Source organism: Taeniopygia guttata, chromosome 36, assembly GCF_048771995.1.
Source record: "Taeniopygia guttata chromosome 36, bTaeGut7.mat, whole genome shotgun sequence".
In the NCBI taxonomy this organism is placed as follows: Eukaryota; Metazoa; Chordata; class Aves; order Passeriformes; family Estrildidae; genus Taeniopygia; species Taeniopygia guttata.
This window is the reverse complement of record NC_133061.1, coordinates 2,102,362-2,122,154: the sequence shown is the minus strand read 5'-3', so window position 1 is coordinate 2,122,154 and position 19,793 is coordinate 2,102,362. Positions and strand designations below refer to the sequence as shown.

Genomic DNA, 19,793 nt, shown 5'->3' with positions numbered 1-19,793 from the left:
GAGGGCAATGCCTCTGCCAGGTGCTTGTGGCCGACGCCGTCCCCTGGGTGCTGGGACCCCCTTGGGCCCTGGGGTTGGTCCCTCAGGGGCTGTGGGAACTCTGCCATGGCCTTTGCCTTCAGCTTGGCCTTTTGCTCATCCCTCCTTGCCTTCAGCTGCTGTGCCTTTGTGCCCAAGTGCTGCAGGGCCTTCTTCTGCCACTCCTGGAGCCCCGGTCACTGCCTGTGGGTGCTCATCCTCTGAGAGCTGCTGAGCTTTCTGCAAAATCTTTCCTTTCTGCAGGGACCCAAACCAAATCTTTCACAGAAAATCCTGATCCTTCATGTACCATCATGTCATGTTTTGATGCTGGCACAATGCCTGTGTCCCCATGGAAATCCAGCTTCCCAAATAAGTGCTGTGAGATGCAATAAGGAACAGAGCAGAGCAGGCCTAAGCTTAGAAATAAAGGAGAAAGAACTTTATTAAGCTACTACTATAATAAAAGATACACACTACATCCAGAATTAAAACCTTCCAAAACATTCCTCCTCCCTGCACCCAAACTCCAACAAATCACAGTGGGACACAACTTGGACCCTTAATCAGGTCATCACCTTTCAGATAATCAATACTCAGTCTATCAGGGGAGAGAGGAGTCTCTCTTGCGCCACAGACCCCCAGGAAACACAATTGCCACCTCTCGTGTTTCCATGTCACACATGGCACTGCCCAGAGAAAATGTGCCAGTGTGACACTCTCCTTGCCATGTCACAGTGCCCTCACCGCCGTGCATGGACAGACTGCTCATAGGGCTCCTTTAAGGATGCTTTGCCAAGGAACAAAAGAAACAACAGTTCAGTTTTCATTTTGGGACCACAGTCCCCCCCCATTTTCCTCCTCCCCTGGGGCTGAGGGTGCAAACGGAGATCTTCTTCTTCCTGAAGACAGAGGGCATCACCACACCCTCCTCAGCTTTCCTCTGTTCCCTCCATTCCTGTGCTGGAATTTGCTGAAGCAGGTCTCTTGGCTCACCATTGCATCCCCCTAAAGATGCACTCTCTGTTGCAGGAGAAACTGGTTCAGTCAATGGCTTACAAGAAAAGTCCACCCAAAAGCTACTCCATCATCTCCCCCTCAATCTTCTTTCCCTAACATCTCAGGTCCCAGACTGTCTCTTTTCTCTTTCAAGTGGAGGAGGAGTAATATTTCACAAAGCTTTCATTTCCCAGGAAAGGGTTAAAAGTCTTGGACTCCCCTGACTGCTGAAATCTCAGCCCAGACTCCAACTCCCAGGGCTGGGCACCTTCCCCCAGCTTCTCCTTCTCCTCTGCCAGTGAATTTCCAGGTGCCTTCAGGCTCTCTGTCTGTTTCCCTCTGGTGGTGTGGGGGTGTGGGGAACAAAGACATCTCAGGTTTCCTCCCCCTGGCCTATCCCTCCCAGGCCGCAGGGCTTCCATTCCCCCACCCAGCCCGTGGTGGGCAGGGGAGAGTCTGCACTCTGCAAAGAGACAGTTCTGCTGGGAGTTCTTGCTTTGAACCCTGTGTTCTCAGAGGCGTGCCCATGCCTTCAGTGGCCACTCCCGGTGCCAATATCCAAACCTGACCACTGATTGCTTTGAGACCGGCTGCCTGAGAAAATTCACTTCTATGTCCAACCATGAAAATCTGCGTTTCCAGAGGTTCCTTTGTTTTGCTCCTTGTGCTCAGGGTCCCCTGCACAGCCCGTGTGGCAGAGCCGGTGCCTGTCCTGCCGCAGTGTCCAAAGGCGGCCCCCCCGGCGGGCAGGGCCGGCAGCTCCCCGGGGCCGGGCAGCGGCCGGGGCGTCCCGCAGCCTCCTGGGGGCCGGGGGCCACTGCCGGCCCTGCCCGGGGCTGGTGGGGTCAGGCAGCGCCCAGCGCTGAGCCCCGGCTGCCCCACAGCCCCGGCCCGGCCCCGCAGCTCCCCACAGGCCCCCAGCCCTGCTCCCGGTCCCGCACCTCTGCGCCCGCTGCTGCCGCTGCCCACCACAGAGAAACCCCTGACATCCTGACCTCCTGCTTTTCCTCTCCTGGAAACTGGGAATTCAAAGTATCAGCTGGCAAATTGTCAGGATAAGACCCTGCTGAAAAACATCCCAATCCTGAGTATTTTTCTCTTCCTCCTCTTTTCCATCATCCATTTTCTTACCACATAGATTCCTCCTGCTGCTTCTTGCCTGAACCATATTGCTGCACACTCCCCTTCACCTGATCCCTTCCCAGCACACCAACACCATCCATCCCCTGTTGTCCAAATCCCTTCTCCACTTCCCTTATTGCCCCCCCGGGTGTCCATGTCCTTAATTACCTCTGGGGGAATGTGCAAACTACCTCAGCATTCTCCCAAGGGACCCTTCAGACCCTTTTGGGATCATCCTCCCTTTGGCCAGGACCCCTCCCTGGCTTTCCCTTTTCTCCCCTCCATGGGTGCCCGGCCATGTTCACTCCCCGAAGATCCCAGGGCACTCACTGATGAGATTTTCAGTGCTCTCTCCCTGCTGACTCTTCACAGACCCCCCTGATGTGTCACTCGTCTGTCTCCTGGTCACTCCCGGGTCCCCAATCAATCCCCGGTGCTGCCGCCAGCCAAGGGAGCCGATCACCCAAAGTGGGTGAGGCACCTTCAGCTGCACTCCCTGCCCCAGGGTGTGCGGGAAAATTGACATCACCAGAGGATTCTGTCCACAAAGCAGACAGAGGAGTCCTGTGAAATTAATTTCATTTCTTAAAATAGGAGAGGCCATGGGATATTCTCCATGGGATCTCTCCAATTACTGGAGGACACAGCCTCCTTTTCATCCTAATTCTCCTGGCCACATCTCCCTCTGCTTTCCCCACTGGCTGAAGTACTTGAGAGCTACAGACTTCCCAATCCACCTACTACATACTCCCTTAATATGCTCCCTGCTTTTATATAGCAAACGATCTCTATTAAGTCTTTCTTGTTCTTCTGGAAGTTCATGAAAAGAGCAGGGCCTTGGCTGAGCAGCAGTCTGTGTCATCAATTAATAACATTTTCTGAAACCAAGGCTTCTCCTGTCACTTACTTACATGAAAGTTGCTTGACCCTATCTCTGAGGAGATTCAGAGCATCTGTTTGTAAAGACACTTTGCTCTTGTTCCTTTCATGGGGGTCCCCCGTTTGTGGGACATCCCCCCTGGAGCAGGGTGTCCCCTCTTTGCTGCAGCCCCAGCCCTCAGGCAGAGCTCAGCCAATCAGAGCCCGCGGCGCTGATGACTCACCAGTTGCCAGGCAGACTCGCAGCTCCCCGCGTTCCCCACCTGGACCCCACCTGCGCCCCCCCCTCGGCCCCATCGCCCCCCGAGGGGAATTTGGGGAGGTGGGAGTGCGGCAGCGCCAAGGCCGGGCCCCCCCGCGCTGTCCTGGCGGGAGCGGCTGCAGTGGGGACCGAGTGCGGGCGGGAGCGGCCGAGAGCCCAGCGCTGCCCCAGCCCGACCTGCCCCAGCTCCATCCCTGCCCCTCGGCTGGGATGCTGTGGGTCTGGGGGGAAGAGGGAGCCGGCAGTGGGTGCTGGGCCTGGGGCAGGAGGAGAAGGGAAGGAGAAGCAGGCTTGAGGAACAGAATGGTCAAACGATGCAGGTGGCAGGAGAAGGTGGGATTGTGCAGGAGAAGGAGGAATAGCAGGAGGAAGAGGAGTGTGAGGAAGAGTAGGGACACAGGAGGAGGAGAAGGAGCAGAAAGAGGAAGCAGCAGAAGGTTCCACCCCTCCCTGTGTCTGCAGCCATCCCCCAGCCCCAGGAGCGCTGCTGCCCCCACATGCAGCAGGTGACTGTGGAGGGGGATCCAGGATTTTCAGGGGATGAATCTTGGTGTTTCTGAGCTTTCTTGGGCTAAATGTTGGTGTTTTGGTTTTATGTGGCAGCTGAATCTTTATGTTTTGGAGGAGGTTTTTGGTGACTTGTGATGTTTGGGGAGTTTTTGATCTGTATCTTGAAGTTTGTGGGATTTTTGGGCTGAATCTTGGTGTTTTGGAGGTTCTTACAGACACAAGATTCCCAATGACTTCCTGAGATGAACTTGGGCAAGGAGGAACCTCCAGTCCAAGGTGCTCTTCTCTTGTTTTTTTCCCCAAACCAGGATTTGTCATTCCCTGGGCGTGTCTGGATGGAGGAGGAGGAAAAGCCCCGGAGATGCTGCAGGAGGAGGAGCTGCAAACCCAGCCCAGGGAGCTGCGGGGAGGAAAGAGCCCCCCTGAGCCAGGAAGGCGGGCGGAGATCCAGCCGGAGCTCGGAGCTGGTGGAGAAGCCTCATGGCAGGGAGAAGCCCCACAAGTGCTTGGAATGTGGGAAGGGTTTCAGCTGGAGATCCAGACTGATCGTGCACCAGAGGATCCACACCGGGGAGAGGCCCTACGAGTGTGGGGAGTGTGGGAAGAGGTTTCGGACCAGCTCCAATCTCCTCCTACATGAGCGGAGTCACACAGAGGAGAGGCCCTTCCGCTGCCCCGACTGCGGGGAGGGCTTCAAGCGGAACTCCGACCTCACCGAGCACCGGCGCATCCACACTGGGGAGAGGCCCTACGAGTGTGGGGAGTGTGGGAAGAGCTTCAGACAGAGGTCTCACCTAAATGAGCACCAGGTGATCCACACCGGGGAAGGGCCTTACAAATGTTTGGAATGTGGGAAGAGCTTTGGGCGGATCTCAGCCCTGAGAAAACACCAGCGCATCCACACAGGGGAGAGGCCCTACGAGTGTCCCCAGTGTGGGAAGAGGTTTCGGACCAGCTCCAGTGTCCTCAGACATGAGCGGAGTCACACAGAGGAGAGGCCCTTCCGCTGCCCCGACTGCGGGAAGGGCTTCAAGCACAACTCCCACCTCACCGTGCACCGGCGCATCCACACCGGGGAGAGGCCCTACGAGTGTGGGGAGTGTGGGAAGAGCTTCTCACAGAGCTCTCACCTGACCCAGCACCAACGGAGGCACCAGTAAGGGAAGCCCTGTGAGTGCCCCGAGTGAGGGAAGAGCTTGGAGTGTGGGAAGAGAGTGAGGGAAGAGCTTGGAGTGAGGGAAGAGCTTGGTGCGCTGCTCCAGCTCCATCCCCCATGGGAGGATCCGGGCTGGATGATCCCCAGTGACCCCCGTTGGGCAGAGCCCTGGTCCCCCCGTATGGGGAATAAAACAGAGCGTAAAGCAATGGAGCTGATAAAGGGGCCCGATATCTGAGGCCTGACTGAGCAGAAACTGTGGGAGACACAGACACAGTTTAAGTCTCCCTGGGCAAGGAGTGACCAAGCAACGTGGTGTGAGACTTTGTGATAAAATAATGTTACCAGTTGATGTCATGTCATGAAGAATGTGTAACCAATGAGAAATTGTTACCAAAAACAGAGCCCTATATAAGCACCATACAAGTAAATCCCTGTATAAAAACCTGGTACACACAATAAAATTGGCTTTGGTCTAATCTCGGATGTCCCCGTCTCTCCCTGGTGGATAACCCTGTTGTGGGTGATCCCCGTTGGGTGGGGGGAAGGTGTTGGAGGGATTTCTTTCCCTTCTCCTCGTGCTGCCGTGGTTTGGTTGGTAATAAATTCCCTCCCTGTGCCCGGGCTGGGTCTGTTGTCCCCGTGCCGCTGCTCGGGGCGGGATCTCTCCCGTTCCTTCTCTGCACTCCCGGGCCGCTCCTCAGCCAATGAGAGAATGCGGTGGACAGGAGTCAGCCAATCAGAGAGAGCGGCGCTGATGACTCAGCAGTTGCCGGGCAGACCCGCAGCAGGCAGTGTTCCCCACCCGGACCCCGCCCTCCCTGCCCAGTGCCGGCCCCGCCGTGGGGTCCCCCCAAGTCCCTCCCCAGTGCCCCCCATAAACTGGGCTGGGTTTAACTGGGAAGCGTTACTGGGAACACTGGGAGCAGGCGGGCAGGGGCAGAGTGACAGCAGGGCTGGGGGTACACAGGACCCCCCCAAAATCAGCGTGGGGATGGAGCGGGGAATTCCGGCTGGGCCCGAGGCCACAGGGAAGCTCTGTGGCCGCCGGTGGCTCAGGAGATCTGTGGGCAGAGAAACAGGGGTGACACCTGGCTGGGGGTCCCGGGGGGAGCACCGACAATCTGGGGGAGAGGGGACACGACCCCTTGGGAACACGCTGACCTTGCACAGGTAGAACCCGAGCCCCAGAGCCAGGAAGACAAGGCCCAACACGAAACCCTCAGTGCCTGACAGCATCTTGCTGCAGGCGGCATCTCTGAGGGGTCCGCAGAAGTCAGGACCCCCCAAAAGCTCCCACAGGCACCCAAGCCCCTCCAAGCACCCTCCTGGTCGCTCCCAGCCCACTCAGGATCCCCTGAAACCTCCCTCTTTATCCCTTCCTCACCTAGCGGGGACACACTGGGATCAGCTGTGAGGAACTGGGAGAGAGAGGGGAGGGGTGGTGTGGCCTTGGGGCAGACTGGGAATGGACTGGGAGGGACTGGGAAGGACTGGGATGACACTCAGAAAGATGGGAGGGGATGGGGGGCACTGGCAGATGGGGGGCACTGGAGAGGAACTGGGAATGGGCTGGGAAGGAGTGGGAGGGACTGGGGCAGCACTGGGAGGAACTGGGAATGAAGTGAGCGGCACTGGGAGGAACTGGGAATGAAGTGCGCGGCACTGGGAGGAACTGGGAATGAGTGCGCGGCACTGGGAGGAACTGGGAATGAAGTGCGCGGCACCGGGAGGAACTGGGAATGAAGTGCGCGGCACCGGGAGGAACTGGGAATGAAGTGTGCGGCACTGGGAGGAACTGGGGATGAAGTGCGCGGCACCGGGAGGAACTGGGAATGAAGTGTGCGGCACTGGGAGGCCGAGTCCAGTGCGGGGCACGCGGCGCTGCGGGTCTGCCTGGCAACTGATGAGTCATCACAGACTCGCGCTCTGATTGGCTGACAGGCGGCAGCGCCACGCTAGGCCGAGATGGACAGCCGGGAGGCACTGGGAGAGACTGGGATGGACTGGGAGAGCCACGGGGGTCAGTGGCAGGGACAGAAGGTCTCGGGGATGGGCACAAGGAGGGCTGAGGGCTCTGGGGCGATTCCCAGAGAGGTTTTAAGGAGCTCCAGGGCCATTGCGAGGGCAGGGCCCGAGGGGACACGCTCTGCCCCACGCTCACATCGGCGCTCCGTGAGGAACGGGCTGAGATGTGGGAATCCAGGGCTTCCCTCTGGCTGCCCTGGCAGGTCTGGGACCCTGGCAGGGGGTCAGGAACCCCCCTGTACAGAGCCCCGAGAGACACTGTCTGTGATCTCTGTCCATGGAGAGGAGTTTTCAATCTTACAGGATGAATTACAAGCTTTGAGTGTTTGATAAGAGTAATAATTAAGTGTGACACGGGTGCAAAAGTAAAATTTTAGGTTTCTAGATTAGGGGTTCAGAGGGGACAAGATGGAGGAATTGGGTGTGTCTTGTCCTTTTCCTCCTTCTTCATGCCCTCCATGTTTCACTGTAGTGTTGCATTTTTCTATTGGTTTAGGCTGGGAACACACTGTTCAACGTAGATGATAGATATTGGCACATTATTGTAAATATAGTACACGTAGTTTCTGGTATATAATGTTTGTACCATCCCACTGAGGGGCAGAGCCCCACACGCTGCCCTGCAGGACAGACCTGCGGCAGGGCAGCAGAACATGTTAGAGATAAGCAAGAATAAACAACCTTGAAACAGCACAGATGAATTATGGCTTCTTCTTTGGCAACGGGGCAGAAAGACAGAGACTTTCTACAATCTCGGAATCACCAATAGCCACAGATTCCGACAAATGGCGTCCCAGGCTGGGCTTCAGCAAAAAGAACAAGAAGAAACACCAAACAACCTCCAACCTTCATCAGCAGAGAAAAACAAAAAAATAAAGAAAGGAAGAAGAACAGAACACAAATGCTCTCGGCAAATTCCAAGAAGAGAGGGAGCAGAAAGCTCAAGATAAGAACCTGACCTTCACCAAGACAGCTCGTCTGGAGGACAGCCAGGAGGAGGAAAACCAGAAGCGCGCCTGGGATTTCTCGCCTGTGACCTGCTGGACGATGAACAGTGCCATCTCCGGACTGACCTCGTGCTGACTCAGCTTTTGGTGAGAATGGTTGAAATTAAGTACATGGGGAAGGGATGCTCCCAAGGACAGACAAAAATTTTTTTTCAGCCCTACAGGGCAAGACTTCTACCCATCTGGTAGAGATAGCCTCAAATGAGATGAAAGCTTTGTTATTGTGAGTGCAGTATAATCACCTGCACACAGATGCACATCTTTTGTTTGAGTTAAATTTTTGGCAAGGGATCAATAAGCAACTGTATTACTGAACCACAGAAAAAAAAAAAAAAGAAAAAAAAGATAAAACTGCTGCAAAACTTTTGCCTTTAGCAAGGGCAATAAGAGTCACTTTCACAACGTGGCATTTTAGACTAAATAGCTAAGGCTCCTGTGGGAGTACAAGGAGGAAGATGGCCCAGCCAGCAGCTTGGGGCAATTTTCCTCACCAGAGGAAGCAGGTGTGCCTCCCGAGGAGGATCAGGGGGATGGTGTCTCATCATGCCCTGCGTCTCCGGGTTCATACTGTTCCTCAAGACTCCCTCGAACCTCAATTCCTAAGCTCCTCAGTTGCAGAAACTCCCCAGACAGTGAGAGATAAGCCAGGCACAGACGCAGCCCTCGGTGGGGGGAAGGGACTGGCCATTGTCTGAGTCCGAACCCACAGTGGGGGGGCAGCGGCGCCGGCGGCTCCTGGGGAGAGGGTGCAGACGTGAGTGCAGAGCGGAGAGAAAAGTGAGAGAGAGGAGAGAACTCTCACAGCTGCGCGGGTGGGGAGGTCAGAACAGCCCGTGGTGCAGGCGAGGGGGGGGGCAGTGGGAACCACGCGGATGCAGGAGGCGGCAGGAGCACGGGTGCCGTGGTCAGATGCCCGGAGCGCCCGGTGATGCGTTCCATGACGAGGGTCCGTGAGAGTGCGAAAGCACCGTCCGGCAGGTGCCGGGGAATAGCTCCCAGTTCGCAGCAGCGGCGCTGGCCAGGCCGGCGGCTGGACGGAGAGCGGGACTCTCCTGTCACTGCGGCGATGGCAGCGCGCATGCGCGAGACGGTAGAGCAAAACCCGGAAGTCGGAGCGGAGATCTCCTGCACCTTGAACGCACGGGCACGGGCACAGACGGCGTCGGGGGCGGCGGTGGCCGCCAGCCAGCCGTCCGCAGACTGCGCGGTGGCCGCGGGGGGAGACCCGAGCGGCGCGGGGCCGGGCGGGACGCGGCGCGGGGCTGCGACAGCGCGGAACGCGGCGAACGCGCGCGGATGACGTCAGCAGAGCGCCGAATCGCGCTGGGCTCCAGCGGCAGCTCGGGGGACGGCGCGGGCCGACCCAGAGCGAAAACCGAGGCAGTGCCAGGCCTGACAGAGAGAATGGGGGGGGGGACGTTCCCGAGGGACGGCCGCGCGGAGCCGGTATGGGCGGGCGCGGTCGGTGCGGGAGTTCCTTCCCTTGTTCCCATGGCGACACAGACAGAGAGGGTGAATCAAGGCTGCACATGCGTTTGTGAGAGTTAAAAGCGAACGCGGAAGTGGCTGAGAATGGGAGTGCTGGGTTTGGAGAAAACTGCAGGCGCTGGTTCGGCACAGCTGACAGCGGGTGTGAGCACGGAGGGTGAGCAAGAGAGAGGGGCGCAGCCATCCTAACGCAGGCAGAAGCGGGGTTTGACTGCACCAAAAATGCTCCCAGTGCTCTCATGCCGCGGCAAACAAAAAATCACAACAGCCACAGCAAATAATTTTTTACAAGCAGCAAATATCCTGCAGCAATGCTGAGAGATGAGTCTCCCAATTTTCACCCTGAAATAAAATTCCATCAGTCGCTTTTTGAAAACCAGCCAACACAAGGCCTTTTTCAAATCTCCCCAATGTTTCTAAACACTAACCCCAGATTTTTTCAGTTAGGTCACAGAATTGATCGAGCAGACACGCCCAGCCGGTGTGATGATAAGTAATAATTGTGGAACACAATGTGAAAAAGAGATATCATAATGAAAATTGAAATAGAGAATTAAATAGCATGAAATGTTAGTAATTTATTATATTAAGGTTTAAGTTAGGTTGTATTTTAATGTTTTATTAATGATAGAATTGATTTTTATATAGTTGGTTTGAGTTTAAGTTAAGTATTATTTAATTAGAGTATATCACTTTAAGTTTATTTTAGGTTTGGGCCCTGAAGAAGTTAAGTTTATAAAGGTTTAATTGATAATGGATTTATATATTGTTAATTTGATACATATGAATTTCGTAAAGTTAATATAATTTAGGGATTCTTTACTAAGATTGTTATATATTGAGTTTAAGTACTGTTTGATTCAAAAATTATTTTAAGTTTTTCAAAGGTCAAGTTTATTTAGCAGCAAAGTTTAGTTGTTTTTCTTTGAGGATGAGAAGGTTTTGTCTGAAACAGTTCACAAAGTAATAATGAACATTGATTTAAGGAGAAGTTATTGGATTTATTGGATTCTTGGTTTTGTTTTAGTATTTTCTGTTTTATTATAAGTTTATCAGTATATAAGAGTTGTAAAAGAATTTGTTTTGAGTTTTCTGAGATTGATTTCATTGTTTAAAAATCAGTTTTATAGTCTGTTATTTCTTTGTATAATGATACGAAAGGCATTTGTTTTCAAATCCTTTATTTTTAACTATTTAAGTGTTCTATAAATGTTAAGAAATTTTATCATGTTATCAGGTGAAGATTTATGCTTCGTTTTTTCATAGTGAATTCTCGTATGTTTTATTGTTGTTTATGTAATCTTATCCAGGTAACATGCCAGTTCTGCAGTCTCATTTTGGATTTTAACTGTATTGTGCATTTTTCTAGGTGAGCTTCCTGATTCGTTTTTATATCTCTTGTGAGTGGAATCATTGCATTTCTATTTTTCATCATTCTCAAATGTTTTTCAGAAAATCTCAGAGAGAGGTGCCTGAAGCATTCTGACAACCTCTTGCCATTGTTAATCTTACGATTTCTTCAATTGACATCCTTTTCCTTCAAAAGAGTTTCAAGAAAAATGAATCTTTGTGTCATTTGATCAGTTCATCGGTTTGAACTTCAAGTGTTTATTTTATAAGAAAATGTTATAATAGGTTGTTATGTTTTGAGTATCATATATGTACTGTTGGTATAAGTTTTGCTTTATATAATATGTTAGGGAACATCTCTCCAGTTTAAAGTTTGGGTCCTGGCCAGGCCCTGATTTTAACTTGGACAGATGAGTTTGCCAGCAAAATTCAGAGGTTTCTGCACAAAAATGAATGATATGCAGGTCATTTTGACCCACCAATTTGATTCTACAAATGTTACAGCTGACACAGCTTTGAGGTGAAACTTGCCAGCCTTGCCCGGGAAAGGATGCCAAGGATTTTCACTGAAAACAAATGTTTCAGCTGTTTGCAGACTCTGAACCGCTGTCACAATGTTTCTAATGATCATGCTTTGTTCAATTTTATATATGCTATTTAGAATATAATTCTTTTGAATTTTCTTGAATTGTTATCCATTTTGATAAGTTTTATACACATTATCATTGAGGTATTTTGTCTTGTTCTATATTATGTTTTATATTTCAACTTTCTTGTTTCAAAAGAGAAGAAGAGAAAGAGAGAAAAAAGGAAAAAGAAAAAAGAAAAGGAGTGAAGAAGTGCCTGAAATAAGGCTGAAATGAGGCTGAAGATTTTGTATGTTTTAATCTCTTGAAATAATTATTTTGCAGACTTGATTTTGCTGATCATTGAGAAAAATATGAAGAGAGTGCTAGACACTGGACAGATAAAATTGAAAAAAGAAAAAAAAATTGTTCAAATTAATAACTTTGAGCAAGGATTTTGTTAATATTTTCACAGAAGTTGAAAGTGGGGCTTTTTAGTTTGCAGACCCTCAAAAACAATTCTTACAGATTTAGAGATGAAAGCTCAGATCATTATTGTGGCAAAGACCAGATTGTTGACAATGTCAGGCAAAGATTTCTTAATCATTCATTTACATTTAAAGAAGAAATATTTTGAGTGGACAATCCAAAGTCACAAGATTTTTTAATCCCATTGTTAGGGCATTCAGAAATTTGCACAGTTCGTTTTCCAGCACACAAAATGTTAAATGTAAAAGTGAGTTTCAGGGAAAAACCAAAAATAAGCCAGGAACCAGTGGAAGAAATGACAGTATTCACTGATGGTTTGGGAAAAACTCACAAATCAGTGGTCACATGGAAAAATCAAAAAACAGGGAAATGGGAATCAGATATCAAAATGGTACAAGGTTCACCACAAGTTGCAAAATTGGTAACAATAGTCAGGGTTTTTTCAGTTATTTCAGGAACCCTCAATCTGATCACAGGTTCAGTGTATGTTGCAAATGTGGTCAAATGATTAGAGGGATCACTTTTAAAACATACGGACAATGAAATTTTATATTCATATCTATTATGCATGAAAATAATCCTAGAAAAACAGAGAACATTAATAAACACATCAGAGTGCATTCTTCACTTCTGGGGTTTTTAGTAAAAGAGAATGCTCATGTAAATAGACTCACAATGCCCATCTTGCAGAGACTGCCAAACATTTTTGAGCAGGCAAAATTGAGCCATGCATTTTTTCACAAAAATGCACAGGCATTGATGGAAACCTTTCACCTTTCTGAAAGCCAGACAAAGGAAATCTGCTTGCCAGAGTGCCAGTTTGTGCAGTCTCCTGTATTTACAGGAGTGGTCAATCTGAGAGGTTTGTAAAAGCCTTCAGCTGTGGCAAGCTGATGTCACAAAATACCCATCTTTTGGGAGGCTCAAAAATATCCATGTTTCAGTTGACACATTTTCAGGGGCAATTTTTGCATCATTATATACAGGAGAGACCACAGAACATACCTGCAAACATTTTTTATAAGCATTTACATCATTAGGAGTGCAACAAGAAATAGAAACAGATAATGATCCAATTTATACAAGCAAGGTGCTTGACAAATTTTTGAAAAAACAGAGAGTCAAACATATTTTCAATATTCTTCATTCTCCCTCAGGTCAAGCAAGCAAAGAACACATCACACCCTGAAATCCACTTGGATGGACAGAAAAGGGATGAGGCAGGGTTGAACAAATGTGTTGAATTTTTTAAATGGTTTTTTCTCAAAGCCCACTCTAATAATTGTCAGATATGTTACAAACAGCCCACAGGAAAAACTAAGGGAAAATCCTTTCGTTTTAATCAGAAGTCCAGAGTCAGGACAGATTGAAGGTTCATTTACATTAATAACTTGGGGCGAGGGTTTCGCTTGTGTTTCTATAGGACGAGGACTGAAGTGAATGCCAGCGAGGCACATGTAACCTTATCGGGTGCAGACGCCAGTGGACGTGGACCCGAGAAGCAGAGAGGCAAGCACGCAGACGAAGGCAGACAACAACGCTGCAGACGTCTCGTCGGACAACGATTGATCACCCAGAGACTTGGGGTTTTTTTCTGAGAAATCAAGTGTTGTTTGGGTGTTGCTGCATTGCGGGGTTTCTCACAGAGGGTGGGGACATGGACATGGGATTCAGACAGATAGTGTTCATGTGCTTCATTCTTTTACCTGTTGCCTTGGGCAACAGGACAGATTTTCCCATGAGACAACCCAGGGAAAAAGTGTGGGAGACTTTGGCAAAAGCAGCAGGTCTGAACAGCATTTGCCTGACCCATTCGAAACCAGAGAAACCATTTTCAACATGCTTGGTAGGTGGGCCAGTGGAGGGATGGTCAGTCCCGGGGGACATCCTTCCAGGGGTTCTGAAGTTTCTTTCAGACCCTGTAAAGGGATGACATGTTTGGACACAATTCCTTCCTGCTGCTCACTTTGAACCTCTGGATTTGGACATTTTGGGTCAACAAAAATGAAATGGTGCATCAAATTTAATTCATCAGGAGTGGCAAAGACAGATAATCATACAATAGATGTCACTCCGAATCAGCCTTTTTATAAAAATGCGTCATCTTGGTGCAATCATACCAAAATGACAAGCAAACCATCCTTTCAACATCCAGCCACTTTACCGAAGGGAATGTTTTTCATTTGCGGGGACAGAATTTGGCCTGCTATCCCTGCAAAAATCAAGGGTGGTCCATGTAGCATTGAAAGATCTTTTGTTAACACACAGCAAAACCTTGATAAGAGAGCAAGGAGAAAAAAAATCTGATGAATGAAATGATCCAAATTGTGACAATGATAATGTTAATACCAAGAAAAAAGGCTCGGAAAAACTGAGTGGTTCTGCTTTCACAGCAGGTGGCATCAAAAAGAGCCTTGGTGCAGTTGGATCAAAAGAGGTTGTGGGCAGAGTAAAGATGCCCATGTCATTTCTTTTGCATCGAATGATTTGTTAGCTAGCAGTGAGAAATGGGAACAAAACAGTAATTGAACATCTATTATAAACACATAGACACACGAGTGAAAATTTAAAGAGGTATCAGAGGACCAAACACACCTGGAGAAAAATTAAATCATAAGTAGATGGTGTGTTCAATTTGTTTCACTTTTCACAGTTGTAGAAAAAAGATTTTGAAAATAGTTGTATGTAATTATAAGGTATTGTAATTCTTCTAATGTTTGTGCTGTCCTTGCCTCAGTGCATGAGGCAGACCATGAACAAAGCTGTCAAAGAGGTGTTCTTGATTCAAAAAGGAAAGGATCCCTTGAAAAATATAGTTCAAATTATGATGATGATGTTTCTACCTGGGACAAGTCTCGGAGAATTGCAATAGCAATTTTCTCACCCCAAGCAGCATCAGGGGCGGCCTTGACACAATTGGATCGTATAACATATTGGTTGAGGAAACACAGTCGTGCCATTTCGTTTGCACTGAGTGACATGTTAACAGACATCAACAGTGCAAGGCAAGCAGTGCTTCAAAACAGGGCGGCAATTGATCATTTGCTGCTGACACATGGGCACGGATGTGAGGAATTTGAGGGGATGTGCTGCATGAACTTGTCCGATCATTCAAAATCTATTCATAAAAATATAAAACAAATACAAAGTAATATTAGCAAATTGAACAAAGTTACAGGGTCCTGATGGGATGATTTGTTTAGCTTTTTTGATATCTCACCTTTGTGAAAAGAACTTTTGAAAATAGCATTTTATATTCTTATAGGACTTGTAGTTCTTCTGCTTGTTCTACCATGCATTTTCGTGTGTATTCGAAAGACCTTGAACAGCATGATAAACCGGGTGTTTCTGGTTCAAACAGAGAGGGGAGATGTCGGAACTCAAAATGTCCCTCAGACATTTTTAGAGGTTCCAGGCCTTGGTCAGAAGCATTTTAGACCCTGGCAAACAGCAGAAAACAGCTGTGATTTTGAGTTTGAACCATGGAATGAATTACCAACTTTAAAGGTGGAACAAGCAGTCACAGAGAGTTAGATGATATGGTAAAAGTAGTCACAAATTAGAGGGTAAAATTTTTTAGTATTGTACAGGGGGGTTTTAACACCTGTACAGGCGGGTTTTACTTTGTACAGGGGGGTCAGGAGTTCTAAGATGGAGGAAAGTGGGCCTGAACCTGTTCTTCCTCCTTCTTCTTCCTTACCTCCATGTTCTTGGTGATGTTGGCATTTTTCTATTGGTTTAGGCTAGGGACACACTATTCAACGTAGATGATAGATATTGGCACATTATTGTAAATATAGTACACGTAATTTCTTGTATATAATGTTTGTACCATCCCACTGAGGGGCAGAGCCCCACACACTGCCCTGCAGGACAGACCTGCGGCAGGGCAGCAGAACTTGTTATAGATAAGCAAAAATAAACAACCTTGAAAACAGCACAGACGAACTATGGCTTCTTCTTTGGCAACGGGGCAGAAAGACAGAGACTTTCTACAATCTCGGAATCACCAATACCCACAGATTCCGACATGAGAGAAGGGTGAAGAAGCTTCTCAAGAAGTCAGGAGCAAAACTCCAAGTCCCTTGGGCCCCACTGAGGGCAGGGACAGCCAAAGGCTCCCCAGGGACTGGTGAGAGCAGATCCTTGAGGCCAGGATTGCAGGGAGCCCAAGGCTCAGAGCAGGGATCTGCAATGCTGAGCAAGGCCTGGGCTGGCTGGGGGAAGCAGAAAGGCCAAGCCCTGAGCCCAGCCTGGCACAGCAGGGCCTGTCCCTCACGGGTGGCTCAGGGCTGTTTGTGGGGCAGGGGGATGTGAGGGGCAGCAAGGACAAATGTCACAAACCTGTGTGACCCTGCAGATCCTCATGGAACCAAGGGGTCAGGGTGACACTGTGCTGCCTCATGGAATCAAGGAGACCATTGTGAACTCAGAGACCCCAAGGAACCAAGGGTCCATGGTGACCTTGTGCAGCCGCAGTGTCACAGAGGAGCCGCTGTGACACAGCGAGGGCACACGGAGCCCAGGGGCCATTGTGACACATCAGGGCTTTGTGGAACCACGAAGCCATTGTGACACTGCAAGGGCTCATGGAAGCACGGGGCCATTGTGACACTGCAGAAGCAAGGGGAACATTGTGACACTCCAGGGCCTCATGGAACCAAGGAGACCATTGTGACACTGTGGGGTCCTACGGAACCAAGGGAACATGGAACAGGTCTGGCTGGCTGGGCCTCCTGGGGACCACCTGACCACCTTGGCATGTTGAGGGCTGCTTCTCATCTGCCCCTGAAGCCCTGGGGCTCTGGGCTTTCCTTCCTATGGGAGAGAACTGTCCTTCTCCTCCAGGGAACCAGGGCCAAAACTGGGATTTCTTCTCCAAATTTCCTTATGTAAAAGGATTGTTTCCAGATGAAATCTGCCAGGAGAGACAGGTCTGGCTGCCTTGACTACCCAAGGGTCACCTCTCATCTGCCTTTGGAACGCCGGGACCGTGTGCTTTTCTTTCTTATGAGAAAAAAACCATCCATCTCCACCAGGCACCCATGGCCAAAACTTGGGATCTGCCTCCAGAATTCCCTGTATCCAAGGATAGCTCCCAGACAAAAGCTGCCAGGACTGACAAGTCTGGCTGGCCTTGGCTTCCTGAGGGCTGGCATTCATGTGCCTCTGAAACATGGGGCTCTGTGCTTTCCTTCCTAATGAAAAGAACTCCTCTTCCTGTCCAGGCACCCACAGCCAAAATTGAGATTCCACCTCCAAAATGCCCTGTGTCCAAGGATAGCCCCTAGATGAAAAGTATCAGGAGAGACAGGCCTGGCTGGCTTGGCCTAAGGGTGGCCACCTCTCATCTTCTTCCAGAACACTTGGATTTTGTGTTTTTCATTTCTATAGGGAAAAACCTTCCATCCTGACCAGGCACCCATGGCCAAAACTGGGATTCCACCTCCAAAACTCTGTACATCTAAGGATTGCTCCCAAGTGAAAGCTGCCAGGACAGACAGGTCTGGCTGCCCTTGGCCTCTTGGGAGCTGCCTCTCACCTGCCCTAGAAACACTGGGGCTCTGTGCCTTCCTTCAAATGGAAGCGAACCTTTTTTCTTCTCAAGGGGTCCATGGTCAAAATTGAAATTCCTCCTCCCAAATTCCATATGATAAAAGCTGCCAGGACAAACAGGTCTGGTTGGTTCAGCCTCTCAGGAGCCACCTCTCTCCTCTTCTGTTTTGGAACAAAAGGTCTGTGCTTTCCTTCCTATGGAAAAGAACCATCCTTCTTATCTACACAGAAATGGCTGAAATTGGGGTTCCACCTCTAAAATTCCCTACATCCAAGGGTTGCTTCCAGCCAAAATCTGCCAGTACCATCAACTCTGGCTGCCCCTTGCCACACTGGGGCTCGGTTCTTTCCTTCCCATGGAGATCACTGTGACACTGTGGGCACCTCATGGAACCAAGGGGATCATTGTGGCACCACTGGAGCCCATGGAACCAAGGGGCCATGGTGACACCGCGGGGCTTTATGGACCCAGAGACCATTATGACTCTGTGGGGCCTTATGGAACCATGGAGACCATTCCGACCCTTCAGGGCCTGGTGTCACCAAGGGGGCATTGTGACACCTCAGGGCCTCCTGGAAGCCAGCCTTCATAACTTCACCCATGGTTGTTGTAGCTCATGGATTGGGAATGAAATCAGGGCAGGGCCTTTGGTGGGAGCTGCCTTGGCTCAAGGGAAACACTGAGAGAGAAACAGAGCAGGCAAGGAGACGCAGGAGAGAGAGGAGGACACAAACACAATTAGCTGAGAAGGTGGCACTGTGAAAACAGAACTGCAATGGACTAAAAATAATGCGACAGAAAGAAATAATTTGGTAATTTCCTATCAAAACACATTTTACTCCCTTTTTCACCAACCTTGTGCTGGTGTCATTCAGCAGGGCTGTCAGAAAGTTCATCATTCTGAGTGGATGTTCCAGGCTGCAGCCACAAGGAAACAGGGAATGGGGATTTTCCTGCTCCTGGGGAGTGAAATGCAGATGAAAAATCAAACCCTACAATTTTAATAAAGATTTGTAGGGAATGGGTATGCTTATTTATAACGCTGTGGACGCATGTCCATTAAAGGGCAATAAGTCCTGACATACGTCCACAGTGCTATAAATAAACATACCTATTCCCTAGAAATCTTTATTAAAATTGTAGGGTTCCACTTTTCATCCGTGTTTCATCATGGCGAGCCAGGCAGGAGATTTTCTGTCCTCACAGGGGCAGGGGGTAGAACAGACCTCCTTGGCACACCCGGGGAATTTCCCTGGAGGGGCTCCGCTCTGCCTCGCTTGCCACCTGCGGAGACAGCCAAGGAGCGCTGGTGTGCGATAAAGGGACGGACTGAGAGGGCCCTGGGGTGCCAGAGCAGCACTGCTGGGCAGTCCCTCAGAGCCGGCAGGGCCCGGCCTCGCTCCTGGGCCTGAGTGCCCGCGGGGAAGGGAAACAAGCAGAGAAACGGGGCTGAGTACGTTCACTGTGTTTACAGGCGGTGATTTGTGTGCATTTGAACAGTGGCTAGACCAACTGGGGGGGTTCCTCTGCCCCAGTGGTTCGGACTTGGATTCCTGAAATTTTACTGTGTGCTGTTATGCTGTGCTGTGTTGAGAAAAGGGGACACTTTAAGAGATACCACCAGTGAGTTTCCCAGTGACTTTGTGTGATTCTTCCCCCACATTATACTATTTTAATTCTTGAGATCATATAGTTGCATTTATAGAGATTTTAAGATATTTTTTGCAACAAGTGTAGCATTTTATGCAGAAGAGCTACACTATAATGATTTAACTGTAGTAAAACAAATTAAAGGAATTCCAAGAATTCTTCCCTCACAACAACTTAAGCCCTGACTGTCCTTGAATTTGAGATAAGGACAGGGTTCTGTGTTTGTGAGCATATCAGAGTTTTTGCTGTAACAGGCACAGCCTTTTGCAGGGTAACGAAATAAGTGTCAGTAGAAACAATGCTTTAGAAAAAACTGAGATTTTGTAAAAGAGAGTTTAAATAAAGGAAAAGTGCCAAAGTGATAAACGGAATAGCCTACAGGCAATTCCTGGGAGTTTTTGGTGCATTAAGAGGCTAGCACCTTGTATGAGTACTATTATAATGCAGAATTTGTGAGTTCTATGCCCCAAGTGTAAATTGAAGGCTCCTAATCAAGCCAATTCAGAACCTGAGATCTTAAAGCTTATGTGTAAATGATCACATCTCATACCTGCGACCTGGAAAGTCTGTGTGTGAGAAAAACTGAAAAAAGACCATGAGGCTTGGGTAGAAACAAAACAGTATAAGCAATAAAAACTAAGCAAAGCAAAGATGTTCCAGAAAGCCTCCAATAAGGGCAGCTCAGAAAACTAAAGGATTTATAACACCTTAT

The 19,793-nt window shown here is 49.4% G+C and overlaps 1 protein-coding gene across 1 annotated transcript in view; it reads left to right on the top strand.

Annotated features, from left to right (window-relative positions):
- Positions 1 to 19,793, top strand: part of LOC121468988 (uncharacterized) — a 418,875-nt gene that overhangs the window by 47,665 nt on the left and 351,417 nt on the right. The window contains exon 3 of the mRNA XM_072921310.1: positions 4,452 to 4,946. Within this exon, the coding sequence (XP_072777411.1) occupies positions 4,452 to 4,946 (495 nt within the window). The remainder of the gene's footprint in view (positions 1 to 4,451; positions 4,947 to 19,793) is intronic.